The sequence below is a fragment of the Microtus oregoni genome, unplaced genomic scaffold (genome assembly GCF_018167655.1).
Source record: "Microtus oregoni isolate MIOR12 unplaced genomic scaffold, Mior012 000024F_ref0000369, whole genome shotgun sequence".
Lineage (NCBI taxonomy): Eukaryota > Metazoa > Chordata > Mammalia > Rodentia > Cricetidae > Microtus > Microtus oregoni.
Genome location: NW_024543083.1, coordinates 30881319 through 30897993, shown reverse-complemented (window position 1 = coordinate 30897993; position 16675 = coordinate 30881319). Strand labels below are relative to the sequence as shown.

At 34.3% G+C, this 16675-nt stretch overlaps 1 protein-coding gene across 2 annotated transcripts in view; it reads left to right on the top strand.

Annotated features, from left to right (window-relative positions):
* The window catches only part of Wdr17 (WD repeat domain 17), an 82040-nt gene that overhangs the window by 18366 nt on the left and 46999 nt on the right, over positions 1-16675 (top strand). For both annotated transcript variants that reach the window (XM_041673728.1, XM_041673727.1), the window contains 5 exons: positions 6359-6487; positions 8900-9083; positions 10881-11111; positions 11997-12248; positions 14369-14491. In XM_041673728.1, coding sequence (XP_041529662.1) covers positions 6365-6487; positions 8900-9083; positions 10881-11111; positions 11997-12248; positions 14369-14491 — 913 coding nt within the window. In that variant the 5' untranslated portion in view covers positions 6359-6364. The remainder of the gene's footprint in view (positions 1-6358; positions 6488-8899; positions 9084-10880; positions 11112-11996; positions 12249-14368; positions 14492-16675) is intronic.

The window sequence follows — 16675 nt, the reverse complement described above, 5'->3', positions numbered from 1 at the left end:
GTAACTAAACCAAGGCGTTAAAAGGAGTATTCTAAACCACAAAAAAAAAAAAAAAATTACCCCTAAAATTGGCCATATTGTTTTTGTGAATTTGGGTTTCTTCTTGCTTAGACTTTGCTCATTTGTGTACAGGCATGGGTGAGATGAAAACTCACATTGTAGTTGTCAAAAATTGGCACAGAAGTATTGGCTTTAATCTCCACCAGACGTCCAGCTTATTTTACAGGTTGTGCTTTTTATGTGTGTGTGTAAATATATATGGACATATGTATGTATATATAGAGATGGGTATATGATTACCATTTAAAAATGTTAGTAAGAAACAAAGTAAATTTCTGAGTTAAAAATTACAAACTCAAAATGTTGAGTTTCAAAACTGACATATAAGTGTAAATTTGATATTTAGAGCAATAAGTTGACACTTATACTTTACTTAATAATGATTTATGACTTAAATATACAAACACACATATATAAACTTTTATAATTTATTTTAACTGTATTATAATTCCATATCATTTATATTTTAATAGCTTGATCCTTTTATAATAATCCCACACATTCAAAAGTAAACATCACTACCTCTAAAACCCTAATATATAAAATAATTCTGTGGCTTGTTTTCTGCTATATTTCATCTACTACAAAGGAGTATATTTGCCGTAATCTGTGCATGTGTAATTTTGCACGTTTTGTATATGGGGCTGATAGCAAATCTAGAACACAGGGTAACAAAATGAAAATAATATCCCTGTTGATGTCAACCACATGTCATTTGCATGTGGCTTTAACAATGCAAAGGCTTTCTTCCTGAGCCCACTACAAGTCTGTATTATTCAGTCTGCTTTTGCGCTTAGTTTTTCAGTAAGGTTCTCGTGTTATTTCTGGACCAAAAGGATTATTTTTCCCAAATAGCAGATGTTTAGAACACAATTGAAACTCAGCTGACTCACAAACCATGCTACATGATGAAGTGAGGATAGTGAGGATTTTTTTTTCTATCTGTAAAATGTTACTTGCCACAGCAAAAAGTTTGTCTTTCCATGTGACTTTTTGCAGCATATATTTAAAAATCACGAAAACCGCTTTTAAAATGTCCCTTAAGTTGAATATTTTCTATTTTTAGTAATAGAGAATCACGAACTGTGTAACTATTCATGCTGACAGCAGAGATGTTTGAGAATTTTATTCCATCTCCTAATAAAATCTATAAAAGTCTTACATCTATTTTATGATCCTGCTGAAAAAAAATATTCTAGATAAATGCTAGGATTTATCAAAATGCCCAATATGGTTTTTAGTGTAAGAGTATTTATTTGTTTATTGATACACAATATATAGTTTATAAAACTATATTCAAAACAAAATGTTTTTAAGAATAAATGCAATTTTTATTTTTTCCTATTTGCTATTTTAGTATCTGGCTTAAAAGATTATTCAGTCCTAAAGTTTAAATGGAGTTAATAGTGAGAGCGGCCTCCTCACCTATAATCCCAGCATTCTCGTGGTAGAAGCCAGAGAACTGGTGCAATTTCAGACCATCCTGTATTAGGAGAGTTAGATGACATCCTGGACAACATAATAAGTCCCTGTCTCAGAAAAATCAAAATATAAATAAATAAAAATAGATAAAGGAATGTAACTTATTGTATCATAGATTTGCAAGACCTATTTAATATGGAAGGTAATGGCACATGCTTAAACAACTCTGAAGCCCATTAGTTTCTATCCAAAGCTGATCTCCTTGTCAGATAAGAAAACAAAACAATAAATGAAATTAATAACAAGGCAGAAAATACTGCGTAAGAGAGAATCTAATTTCCAGAACTATTATATCATTCAATTCAAATGTCAAGTTTTTAAACCAAAAGTACCAAGACCTAACGAAGAAGGGTTATTAGCCTGTAACCCTACCTACTTGGAAGGCCCGGACAGATGGCTCACGGGTTCTAGTTAAAGGCCAGCCTGAGCAACTTAGTGAGACCTTGTCTAAAAATAAGACTATAAAGAGAAGGGTTGGAGATAGATGTCGCTTCGTGGTAGAGTACTTGTCTAGTATTACATATACATATTATGTATACATGTACATATACATATATGTATATGTCTATTAGACAAAGACTTTACAATAACTATTTTAAAGGTGTCCAGACAACTAAAAGAAGACATGGAGAAAATCAAGATAATAGTGTGTGAAGACCATGGAATAATAAAATAATCAGAAGAGCAATGTTAGGTTGTGAAAAGTCCAATAACTGAATTAAAATGTCATTACAACAATTTAGAAGACTTTTTGGCAGACAGGAGAAAATATACCTGTAGATTTGAAAGCAGGGAAATAGAAATTGTTGTCGGGACAAAAAGAAAACACTACTCCATAGCTACAGAGAAACCTTGTCTCGTAAAAAAAAAAAAAAACAAACAAAAAAAACAAACAAACAAAAAAAAAAACTACTGAGAGAAGTAACTGAAAGTGAAGGACCTAGGAGATAGCACCAGCAGACTAGAATGTTCTTGAGGAGAGAGGACATGTGAAAACAGACTAGCAAGTACAGCCCCGGAATGTCTCACCATGAGTCTTCAAAATTTCAGCCAGATCAATTGACATGAATTTTAATAGTTCCAAATGAAGTCAGTGTGATCAAACGTTTTATGAGCAAAGACAAGACACAGTATCTTGAAACCAGTAAGAGAGAAGCATATTGTCACATACTCTGTGCCCTCTCTAGGATAACCATCAAGATTCTTATCCATTGGAGACTAGAGCATAAAGACAAGAAATTGCTGCAAGAAAAAAAAAAAGTTTGTCGACCAAACTTTCCAAATCTGACCAAACTATCTTTAAAAAATGATCCTGCAAACAAATATGAAAGAATTCATTACTGTTTAACTGTCCCAAAACATTTTCAAGGGAATATTCCTGTCTAAGAGAAAAGGACACTAAAACATTACCACTGCACTATATGATATAATGATGATTTCAATAAAATAGACACATGGGTAACTATAAAAGCTAATGTTGTAAACAATGGTTTGTAATTCTATTATCATGGTTCATCTGATTTTAAAAACATGAAATTTAAACCCCTAGTCTACAAGTAGTATCACCACAACTCTGATGTTGGCTTAAGAGAGATAAGTATTCAAATGAATGATAGAAAGAATATCTGTATATGTTCTGTAATGGACCAGTATTGTCACTTATGACACTTGTGCTTTAAATAGAATATTCTCTAAGCAAAAGAGACTAACATTGAATTTAAAATGATTGTGTGGTATCAACAGTTAATCATCTTTAAATCTTAAGACACAAATTTCATAAATCAGAAAAAATGAAAATTATTTTCATTCACACAGTAACTAAAAGAAAGTATCCTATGTTAATATCAGACAATATTGTCAGTGATCCCAAAGAACGTAGAAGAGACAAAGCATTGTGAATAAAAATCCAACGTATTATAAACCTACTATCCTTCCCAAGAGATCATGATAACATATGAAGTAAAACCTGAATGGAAGGGACGCACAGTGAATTCACCAACAATAGTTACAGAATTAAATACTTTTTTCAGTATTAAACAGGCATGGTGTGTCAACCAAAACAAAGTCAAGGAAATGGAGTCCTGTGAATATCAGTCTAATTAGGTCTACAGACATGCATACAGAGTAGCTCACTTAGCAACTGCATGCACATTCTTCTGAATGAAGAAATTTTCCAGGATTGATATACCAGACAACAAATGAGGTCTCAGTAGACTTTAAAAGATAACTATCATGAAATACGTGTTTTCTAATCAGACTTAAATACAATTAAAATTTGTAACAGAAAGGAAACAGTAAAATTGTCTAATCTGTGGAGATTAGGCAAATAAAAACCTCTAAGAAAACCAATATATGAAAATCAGAACTTACAAGATAATATAAGAAGTACTTAAGCATGAAGATAAAGACACAATATACACAAACATCAGATACAAGGAGTGCAGCACCAAAATGGGATACATAGCACTTGATACTAATCAGCAAGGAAGATCTTAAATCACAGTCTAATTTTATATTTTAATGGAATGAGAAAACAAATAAACTAGTCAGTAAAATTCTACTATAAATTGAATACTAATGTTAAATGAAATGGAGACCAAAAAGATAATAGAGATAAATCAGCGAAACTAAAAATTATTCCTTTAACAGAGGAACACAATTGATAAGTATGTCAGATGGAGAAAGAATACAAGAGAACAGACACAGATTATTAACATTATAAGTGAGTGTCACTTTAGTCTATAAAAATGAAAATTGTTATAACTAGTACTAAAGTGAAGTATACCCAAACAAATTGGATTAACTAGATGAACTGAAAATTTTACAGAAATAGAAAGCCAGTAGGCATTACCCCATGAAGAAACACAAACTATAAGTAATTCCATAATTAGTAAAGAGGTTGGATCAATATCAAAAACTTCCCAGCAAGCAGGATAGTGGCTTACACACACACACAGACACACACACACACACACACACACATGCACACACACACTGAGAGTGAGAGAAATAGGGAGGGAAGGGGGGAGGGAGGGAGAGAAAGAGGGAGGGAGGGAGAGAGGGAGAGAAGGAGGGAGAGAGGGAGAGAAGGAGGGAGAGAGGGAGAGAAGGAGGGAGAGAGGGAGGGAGGGAGGGAGGGAGGGAAGGAGGGAGGGAGGGAGGAAGGGAGGGAGGGGGGAGGCTGGGGCTTGAAAATTGTTGCAAGTTCAAGATCAGGACATTTCCAATTATCATAGCTTCAAAATGATTGAATACTCAGTACTTAGCTTAACCACAGATGTAAAATACTTTTCCAGTAAAATAACAAAAGAATGTTAAAAGAAACTAGACATAAATAAAAACACATTTCATGTGGTTAAGATGACAGTGTAGGCTTTAAATTCAGAGTATTCTCTACCAAAGTCTAAATAATGTTTTTGCAGAAATTAAAAAAAAAACTCCTAACATTTACATAGAATTAAGGAGTCCTTCATAGAAAAATTAAAGTCTTGGAATAAAATCACAGGGGAAAATTCACAATACTAAGTCATTGTCTTCTTGTGATTTACACAAGAAACACAGGAAACCCAAGAAAAAGGTGAGCAAAGAGGACTTCTTAAAAATAAGTTTTGTGCATCAGATATTATCAACATACCAAAAAAGTAGCTGCAAGAAGCAGCCATGTAAGGTTTTTGTTGTCTTTCAATTCACAGTCATACCCAGAGTAGAGTCGGTCTTTAGCTACTATTCTTGGTTTCTGTCCTGGATACCCTTCACTGTGTTGATTCCCTATTGCAGAAGGTTGTCGAGATGGTCACTCTTAACTGTCCACTTGTCAATTTCCAAAATCAACTGGGAACTGGGCCTTGGAGCCTGCTGGGGGAGGGGCATGCCTGTATGGGGATGAGGGCATGCCTGTGTATAAGTGTGTGTGTGTGGGGGGGGTCCTGATTAAGTCAATTAATGTGGGAAGACCCATCCTAGTTATGGGTGGCACCTGGGCTATTAAAGTGGAAAGAATCTATCTGAACTGTGGCATGTTTATGGTCATTGCTCTTTCTCCATGAGTATGGATGTGTTGTGACAAGCTCCCTCCTGCTTATGTGACTCCCAAGCAACCATGGATTCTAACCTGGAGCTCTAAACTGAAATAATCTCTTCTTTGCTTAATTTGCTTTTCTTGGTTGTTTTATCAGCAATAGAAAAGAAACAAAAATAGTTGTTTTCTTAAATACTTATTCTCCTATCACAATGGCATTCAAATATAGTTTCTAGTTCTCTTTTTGCCCCCTCCTAACAATTGTGGATATCATTATCCCAGCTTGTTTATCTGTCTTATGTACTTCAAATGTCCCCCTCCCTCCCAAGGATAAAGATCAATGTAAAACATCAGGTTTAATGAAATAGGTCATAGCTGTCCCAACATTCACACATTGTATTTCAAATTTGGATTTGCTACCTTGACTGAATTGCCGATATTTGAAAACTGGTATATGTCACAGGGACATCTGAGTGTTTCTGTTTTAAATCCATGTAGATGCTTTTTCCCTTGCCCTCTACCCTCACCAACCCTGACAGGCGTCCTGACTTAGTCCATGTCTTATGGCAGTTACCATTTTATGAATGCCTTTTCTATCTCAAATTGCCTTCTTTGAAATCTATTTGGTGATTTCAACTATTTTTATTGGAAAATATTAGGTTGAGATTTATACCATCAGCAATATATTTGCAGTGCATAAAGGCAAGATGCATGGAAGATAAAGTTCTGAAGTTTATCAAATGATCCACAGTATCAAATGATGAAAATGATTGACACTTGTTCAAATTTGCTTTTAAGGCAACCATGTCCCAGGTCAGACAAGTGGGCCTGCTGGCTGCTGGGTGTCAGCCATGGAATAAAGACGTGTGTGCTGCCAGCGGAGACCGGTTTGCATACTGCGCAACTCTGGCCATCTATATCTACCAGGTCTAACAGCATGGATCATCTCAATTATGATTCTAGTGGATACCGTTATTACTAAATTAATGTTTATATTAACTCTATGTAATATTAAAAATGATAATTTGATTGATATTTGTATATTTGCTTTGAATATTTATATTAACATTGTAAATTAGATCACTAAACAATGACATTAATTTTACTTAAGCCTATGGTTTTAAATGCCATCTAAAGTGCTTTGCAAAATGTGGTACATGAGGAGAAAATGTTAAAATTATTTTTAGGGTCTGAAGAAATGAGTCAGTGATTTCAGAACATGAACTGCTCTTTCAGAAAACCTGAGTTTGTTTTCCAGAGCCCACATCAGACAGCTTACAACTGGCTAAAACCCCAGCTTCAGATCTGATGCCCTTTTCTGGCCTCCTTGGGCGCTATATTTATATGCCCACATACAGACTTACACACACATATACACAAATTTAAAAAATTCTTTTCAGAGGCTGTTTATTAAATAGTTCATGATAGTAGGGCACACTAACCGTGTAGATAAAGTGAAATTATTATGTATGATTCCTCTCATAAGAGCCTGAGAGGAGTCATACACAATAATTAAAAAAAATAAAAAGCGATTCGGTGGCACATGGCCTATGAAATATACAACAGGCCAGAGTCTTCCAGGCTGTGTTTTATGGGGAGATCATGAATTTAAGGAACTTGGTCTGAAAGCGTGTTTCTGAGGAGTGATTTTTGAACTCATATTCTGGGGTGCTGAGTGAAGAATAATGAGAAAATCAGTGAGGAAAGCATTAGAGGCCAAGGGAACAATGAGATAGAAGTTTGATCATGTAGGAAACTATACAGTATGTTAGCACGTGGGGTTTTACCTCAAGCGTGTGGTTAAAAAAAGAGCTAACCTTTAAAGGTTTTTAAAACTTCAAGGGCTACTGTGAAGGTTCACTGATATGTTAAACGAAAAAGGCCAACCTTACTGAACGTACAAGACGTAATAAATTCAAGTGATAAAATAATAAATTAATTTCTACAGTAATAATTAATGGAGGCACTTACACATACAAACTCACACACACCAAAACAATGATATATAGGGTCTGTTACACCATTACTAGTTTAAAAATGAGTAGCTGAATCATTTCAGAAAGAGAGAGAGAGAGAGAGAGAGAGAGAGAGAGAGAACCTAGAGGCCAACAAGAGAGCTGTGGCCAAGATGGCGGTTACATAGGAGGAAGCTGGGGAAAGGGAAGTGAGGTTCAGGGCTGCTGAAGTTTAGGGTAGGGGGCTGTGTGAGAAGTGTTGAGTGGAGCCTGGACTGCCTAACAGGTACTTGCTAGAGACCAAACAGACACTTTGGTTATGCTAATAGGCTCCTTGGGGTTAGCCATTTGTCCTGAGCTTCTTTATATTCAGGGAGAGGGCCAGTCATTGAATTCCCTTGTGGTGGCACTGCTGACCCCATCAAATTCCAGTGGATTATCCTAATCCAACACTCTCACAGTTGGTCCTGGTAAAACTAAACAGCCCCCCCCCTCTCTCTCTCACACACACACACACACACACACTCACTCACACTCAAAATCATTTATCTAGAAAAGGGAAGATAGGGAGGAGGTGAGTTGAGTTGATAGGTTCAGGGGAAAGTAAGACAGACTAGTGGGAAACCATAACCAGAATACATTAAATACATTCCCGAGACAGTCAAAGAAATACATTTTAAAAAAGAAACACCTTTAATATTTTGGAGAACTGTTTTTGCACATCATCGAAAACTTCTTAAAAGTTGTTATAAACAGTTACGTGGTTTTTCTTAATAAACTGATTTTAAACTAAAACCTATTTATTTTTTTCTGTAAAAAAAGAACAGTCGATTTATTTAACCTAATTAAAAAAATATTTATTTACTTATTATGTATACAATATTCTGTCTGCGTGTATGCCTGAAGGCCAGAAGAGGGCACCAGACCCCATTACAGATGGTTGTGAGCCACCATGTGGTTGCTGGGAATTGAACTCAGGACCTTTGGAAGAGCAGGCAGTGCTCTTAACCGCTGAGCCATCTCTCCAACCCTTTAACCTAATTTTTAATTTAAATTCCTGAAATTATTTAAAAGATTCTGAATCAACAGGGCTTTTGTCTTTCATAAAACATTGATAAAAATGTCATAAATTTATAAAATATGCATGTTTAAAATGTAAACAATTGACTATTTCTAATTTAAAATCATTGCTTCCTCAGTTTTTTTTTCCAAGTGGTTTCCTTCAGCTCACTGAATTCAGTTGTATGAAAACCAAGGCATAAATTAAATTTATTATTATGCAAACCAGTCTCTCTGTGCACGGTTTGTTTTAGATAGCATGATTTCTAATAAAGAGCACAGGACTTAAAGAGGAGACTGAACTGCTTGTCATGCTTCGTTTTAGTTGGATCACCGTTATAATGAGTTCAAACTTCATGCAATCATGTCGGAACATAAAAAGACCATCACGGCAATCTCCTGGTGCCCACATAACCCTGACCTGTTTGCAAGTGGCAGCACTGATAATTTGGTGATCGTTTGGAACGTTGCAGAGCAGAAAGTCATTGCTAAACTTGACCACATCAAAGGTATACTTAGCACTAAGTATTTTATCAAAGTGAAATATTTCTGTTTCGATAATCACCATCTGTTTAATTAGTTTAGATTTTAAACAATATTTAAAATTTCTAGTAGTAACATGTATATGAAATGCAAGTGCATGGTACAAAAAATGAAGCAAAATTTCTTAAAATAAAATGTTCATAGAGGATGTTATTAACTAAGGATGTAACCAGCTACAAATAATCAAACTAATGTTAAAATTTAATATAAGAACTTATAGAATAAATACACAAATATAAGTAGAAAACATTAATTAGGTAAGTAGCAGGCCTTGCCTATTTATTAGGGTATTCCCTAATGATCTGTGACACATAGGATGAGAATATGCAGACAATACGCATCTCCATGATGTACTGCTGGGCTCGTTTTGTGATTTTCTGTGTGATATGGTAAAGATAAAAACTTGTTTCAACAAACAGGTCTTTGGGAATTTGATAATATCTCAACTTTATTTTACTCACCATTGGGCTTTAATTTTATGTTCAATATCATAGTTCACTTTATTTTTCAGTACCAATGATAATTTGATGATTATTTATAATCATGTAAGGTATTTCTAGATATAATGTCAATATTCAATTTCTTTTCAAAGTAATATAAATAATTTTGAGATAGAAACTGAGACACAAATATTGTAGTAGTTTAAATTTGTTTAAGATTTCTTTATTATATTCTAACATGTACTTGCAATAGTGGCAATTCATATATATTTTCCTTAAGTTTTCTGTAACAGTACAGCCATTTTTTTTTACTTTCTATCTATTTTTTAACATGTTTACTATATTGCCTTTTCAATTTAGGCCACTAAAAATGTTTAAAAGTTCAGGGAAAGGGATCTATTTTGTTACTCAATTGTGGTTTTCAGGTGTTTTCCAAATTAGAGTAATTTACAACTGCAAAAAGTGAATTACTTCTAAATCATGTAATCTGGTTTTTATCATTTGGAATAATCAGTGATTAGATATGGAGTTTTTGTAAATGATCTTATAGAAAACAGAAAAGTCTACTTGAAATTAATTTTACATTTTATGATAAAGAAACTAAAGATTTGCGATGCGTTGTTCTCATGAATTCAGCAGCACAGAATCTGCATTAGCCTATGTTTGAAAATAATATGAAGCACAGATAAATATTACCTACCTTTGTCAAGTATTAATGACCAAACCTTCTGTGAACCTAATGTATTTGTCAGGGAGACAGCTTTAGTTCCTTAGCCATGGTCCCCCTTGTCTCTGGATATACAACTTAAAGGGACTTTTTCACTGGCACTTGTAGAAAAAAATTAAATGATTGTCATAATAGTGAGGGGAAATTTTGTTTTAATTTTTGCTTTGAAAATTTTTGAAAGACTAATTGATAATTTCTCCAGGTTATATCCAAATATTTTCCTAATTTCAAATTGAAAGCTGTAATACTTTATTTAGAAATGTTTAAATATTCTTATTTTTAACAAAACTTTCACTCCCAGATACAGTGTTGGGTCTGTGTGTTTTTCATTTCTATTTTTGTTTCTCCTTTAGTAATCTATCTAATGGAATGAGTGTTAGATTTGCCTAATTATTCAAGGTTTTGTTTGTTTTTCATTTTTTGAGACAGGGTTTCTCTGTGTCTTTGGAGGCTGTTCTGGAACTAGCTCTTGTAGACCAGGCAGACTCTGCCTCCCGAGTGCTGGGATTAAAGGTGTGAGCCACCACCACCCAGCAAGATGTTAGAATCTTATGCCCATCTTTCTGTTTTGTGTGTCTGCATTTAATTTTTTCCAGGGACACCTGCCTGTCTCGGCTGGTGCTGGAACACAGACAATGCTGTGGCTTTTGTTTCCCAGAAAGGGCCTCTGCTCACTTGGACTATCTCAGGACCAGATAGTGGAGTGTTTGCACACAAAGAAGCTCATAGTTTTGTGTCCGATATCTGTATATTTAGATGGAATACCCAAAAGAAGGGAAAAGTTGTATTTGGTCATATGGATGGAAGCATATCAATTTTTCAGCCTGGTAAGTATTTATTTATCTTGATCTCATCTTTTTTTTCTTAGCAAATCTATTTTCTTATTCACATTCATGTATTTTTAGTCTGAGAATGAACAACTTGAAAAACAAAAAGTTTATTTTGGCTAATTTTGGCTTACCTTGTGGGAGGTTACAAAATTATATATATATATATACATATATATATGTATATATATATATATATAATTTACAAAAGCAAAAATTATTTCTCATAATTCTTTGTATATGTAATTTCACTTATTTATTCTTGAATTTTTTTGTTTTAATGCTCTGGTTTGAATTATGATGACTAATGATGATGACTGAGAAGGGAATTAACTGAAAATACTGATAATGCCGCTTGTAACAGAGCCTACTGTGTTCAGCTCTTTAACGAGCTACTTGTGTAATGGCTTCCCAATATCTGTGAACCAATATTGAACCCTCTGTTGTAAAACCAGAGAAGCTCAGGCATCCAAGACTGTGTCTCCTTCAGGAGAGCAAAGCTAGTCAGTAAAAACCTGAGTGTGGACCTAGGAAACCCACTCCAAAGTTACTGTTTTTCCTTTCAAAAAACATTTTACTGATATTTTCTATTCCACAACTACTTCCCCTTCCCTGTCCTGTCATGAGAAAGTAAAATTCTTTCTGACTAGAGAAGCACACCTTTTCCTTTCAGATTTTCAGTAATAAGTATGTGAAATACATAAAGCTCTCAAGAATATCAAAGCAAAGCCATTAACCCTGTCTCGCATCATCAGGGCACACAATTCTGCCGTTCACACGTCATCAATGCCTTCTGGAGTCTCAGACTGGAGACATACGGTAGAAAGCATCAATGAAACAATGATCTTTGAAGCACTTTGAAACAATTTTCTGTTTATGGAATAGGTAGTAAACATCAGAAGCACGTTCTGAGACCTGAGAATCTTGAGGGAACAGATGAAGAGGACCCAGTGACAGCCCTGGAGTGGGACCCACTGTCCACTGACTATCTCCTGGTGGCGAATTTGCACCATGGCATTCGTCTGCTGGATTCAGAGTCACTTTATTGCATCACAACGTTCAGTTTTCCCTCCGCAGTGGTGTCTGTGCAGTGCTTAGCCTGGATTCCCAGTGCTCCAGGCATGTTTATAACCGGAGGTAATGTATCCATATTCCTGAAAGGTTCAATGCGTGAATATTCACTAACTGAATTAGATACATTGTATTTTGTTAGTTGACTTCATAAAACTTGTTAATTAACATCACAAATACTCAATATCTAAGAGTCTGGTTTATAAAGTGTGTCATTGACATGATTAAAGTAAAATTAAAGCACCATATTTCTTGTGTGTGAAATTATATTGTAATATTTTGTGTGTGTGTGTGTATACATGTACCTGTGTTTATATGTGCATAAACAACAACCAATTGGATTCCAGGTGTGGAGAGATAATAAAGGTACTGATTGGAAAACAATCAAATTTTCTGATAGGAGCCCTATTAGTCTCAATAATTTTAACAGATTGTCACCAGATATGTTAAGGCAGTGAAGGCTTTTCAATCAGATTAAAAATGAAAGTAGTAAATAGTTCCCACCCGAGAGAGGCTATCAAGGTGAGTAATGAAATCTGAGAAGGTAGAAGAGCTTAAGAGTAGCCATAGCAATGTGACATTCAGTTATTACCATTTACTCAGTCTCAGAGAGAGGGGGGAGGGGAGGGGAGAGGAGGAGAAGGAGAAGAAGAAGAAGAAGGAGGAGGAGGAGGAGAAGGAGGAGGAGGAGGAAGAAGAAGAAGAAGAAGAAGAAGAAGAAGAAGAAGAAGAAGAAAAGAGAAAGCCACACAGAGAAAGAAAGTCAAACATTCCATGAGGGTTACATTTACATGGCATAAAATAATATTATTTTTCATTTTTCATCTCAGTGGTTTGTGGGATTCTGTACTTGTTTTACTTTTGCAGCTTTAATTTAAATAAAGAATAGATGTGGGGCTGGAGCAATGGCTCAGAGGTTAAGAGCAATAGCTGCTTTTCCAGTGAGTTCCTGAGTTCAGTTCCCAGCAACCACATGGTGGCTCACCAACATCTGTAATGAGATCTGGTGCCCTCTTCTGGCCTGTAGGCAGACATGCAGACAGAATGTTGTATACACAATAAATAAATAGATCTTTAAAAAAAAATAAAGAATAGATGGATTCCTGATTTATATATCTTAGCAAACTTTAATAAGTTTATGAGATTTTTATGAATAATAGATAACAAAAATTTAAATATATTTATTGCTATTAAGATAAACTTCACTTACCACAAAATTCACCTATTTTAACCACAGTTCAGTGGTTTCTAGTCTATTCTCAAGGATATATGGCCATTATCTCAATCCAGAGTGTTTATTTTTTTCCCAAAAATATCTGTACCCCCTAATAACCAAGTTCGACTGTTCCTCTCTACACCCTGAAAACCACACATGCATCTAAACAGACAATCTACTCTCTGCCTCTGAGTTTGCCTATTTGGGGCTTTTCTGGCAATCATTCCAAATATGGTCTTTTGTGTTTGCTTCTTTAACTTAATACATTATTTCCAAGATTCGTCTGTGTTGTAGTATAGAACAGTATTTTACTCCTTCCTGTCGTAAGTAATATCCCATCATGTCATTGGTATCTATTTATACTATTTGCTCTGTAGGTGATTATGAATAATATTGTTATTATGAGCATCAGTATAGAACTGTTATGTGAACTTTTATAATTCTGTTAACTTATAAACACTGGTAAAATTGCTGGGTAATAAGGTGATATTATATGTGTGTGTGATTGTTTGAGACATGGGCAGACTGTTCTCCATGCCAGGTATTAAGGAAAGGTTTGGAGGGGACAGCAGTTCTCTAATTGATTTTTAAGCATGTTTGATTTATTTTACTGAAAGCAGATAATAAGCAGTTGATGGATATTTTAATATAGAAGGAATGCTTATTGTTAGAAGTGGACAAGTTTCTCTGCTGGACCACTTCCTAGAGTGAGTGTTGTCAATGGAGATTGACTGTGATCATCCTATCTGACCTTCACAGTGGACATGTAGGGAAGGAGGTTTCTAACCCCGTGACAGAGTGTAATGGAATAAAAAATAAACATGTCCCAAATTTGAAACTAGAGCAGGCTATCATTAATATTTCAGTGATACAGTGACAGCTGCTGGACATCTTTGTTGTTACTTCTCATACTGGATATTTTACTATCAAACAAATACATTGACATTTGCATTTCTGATGATCTGTCTAGATTCTCAAGTGGGCGTTTTGCGCATTTGGAATGTTTCAAGAACAACACCTATTGATAATTTTAAATTAAAGAAAACTGGATTTCATTGCTTACATGTAGTTAATTCTCCTCCAAAGAAGAAATGTAAGTAAAAATATAGAAGTTTTACTATTTCACAGTATCAAATTTCTGCACATAAAGTGATATCACAACATAAATGTATCATATTTTATACTGCTGAAAAACACTTTAAAGAATTATCTTTGAAAATATCCATGCTAAAGAAACCATCAAATCCACAGAATAATTTGGATTCCTTATATAGAACTATTTAAAGCCAACCTATATTTGCAAAATGCCTTTGAATGATAATATTCAAATACTCTTAAATTATTGCTGTGAAGAAGATGAAACAATGATATTGATAGACATTATCAAGAATGGTGAGATTAAATAAAATTACCACGGCAGATATAATTAATGTTTTAAGTATACATCATTTACAAGCTACAAAGTTTATAGCAAAAATGTTAAAATAATATCAGTATTCAAATTATAGGACTTAGAAATCTGGGTTTCAATTTTGGCTATCAGATGTCACTCAATTTATAGAACTTTTAATCATCTCTACTCTTTTTTTGCACATTATTTTCTGTTTATTTGTGCTCTCCTAATGTTAGATAAATAATAAAACACATTTTCTAAATAAACAATCTGGAATATTGGAATAATTTTTAATTAGATGTTTTTGAATAAAGTAAGCAAGAATAAAATTGACTTTCTACTAGGTCTGTTATAATTGTTCTGCATAGGTGGTAGTGTATCCATATTGTGACTGCAAAACTGTGGACTAAAGAACTCTCTCCTCCAATAAAACATAATTAAATAAATTTCCTCCGCCTCCAATGTCTGATCCCCCAAACTCATAGACTTCTCTTCTTTAGCCATTGCTATCACAGATAAACATAAAAGAATCAGCTTAAATATGATTTGCTGAGTTCATTCAGTGTTGGCTGCATATTCATATAGATTTAGAAATATATATACCACAGTGTATTGAACAGCCTCACATGGGGCTTTTGATTAAAACAATAATCTAGGATTGGCACTTGGTGATTAAGAGAGAGCTTGCTGTTCTTTCAGAGGACTTGAGTTCAGTTCCCAACACTAAAATTCAGGCAGTTCACACACTACATTGTAACCCCAGCTTCAGGACATCTGACACCTTATCTGGCCTTTACAGGAACCTGCACACATATAGTGTACACTCAGATACAGACACACACCATGCACACACACACGCACATACACACATGCATGCACACACACACACACACTAATCTAGAATAGTCATTTCCTCCTTACTTGAGTCTATTTTTCCTTATACAGATAAAAATAATTAATAATGACTATTCAAATTAATGTTTTTTTTCTAATTCAGAGAATTAGATAAAATTGATAAATAGTTCAAAGTTACTATATTTGAACCCCACCATTAAACCTTTCTGTAGAGTCCCAGCTTTTCAGGAATTTCAGTGTAGGTTTAGAGGAATTAGGAGGAGGATGTTTGAGAGGCTAGCTAGCACATTGCACATTGCTTCTAGGTGCTTTTTCTGTCGGCATTACTTACTTTGTTCTGCCATTATGAATTTTCATATTGTGGAAAGACTTAGACTTCATAATCCTTTTCTTTCATATTTTTCTGACTATAGAAGTCACCATGTCTATTAGTAAAAAGCCCAAAATTGTAAAGAAGAACATAGTAATATTGTCATTTTTGAGTAGTATCTTTCAAATACTGTTATTAGGCAGACTTGCAGGCTTATTTTCCTAGTTTGCATTGAACACAATACCATGAACTAAAGAACCATTATGAAATGAAATTTAAAAGTAAAGACATTTAATTATAAACTACAAGAATTCTAAGAGATTGATGAAGAAAGTTTGTCAAGACCACACATGATCTGAAATAATTAAAATATTCAAGAAATATTATGGATCATGTTAACTTTCACCCATACTATATGTCGTTGAACTAAACTGATTACTATCAAATGCCTATTTTGTTATTATCCATTCTGGTTTAGATTTCCCATCACTCTCAGGATCAAAGAAATGAGCGACATCCATATTGAATGCAACAAGAACTTTCTTATGTTTTAAGCAGAAAATAAAATACTAAGAAGTACTTATGCATATTTCAATGAGTAATTAATAATAGGTTGTACTGATAATTTACAATGGCATCAAGCAATAGAAGCAATTCTTACTGACTTGAACATTAACTCATAAAGTTATATGATAGAAAAACATCACCTATGTGTGTGG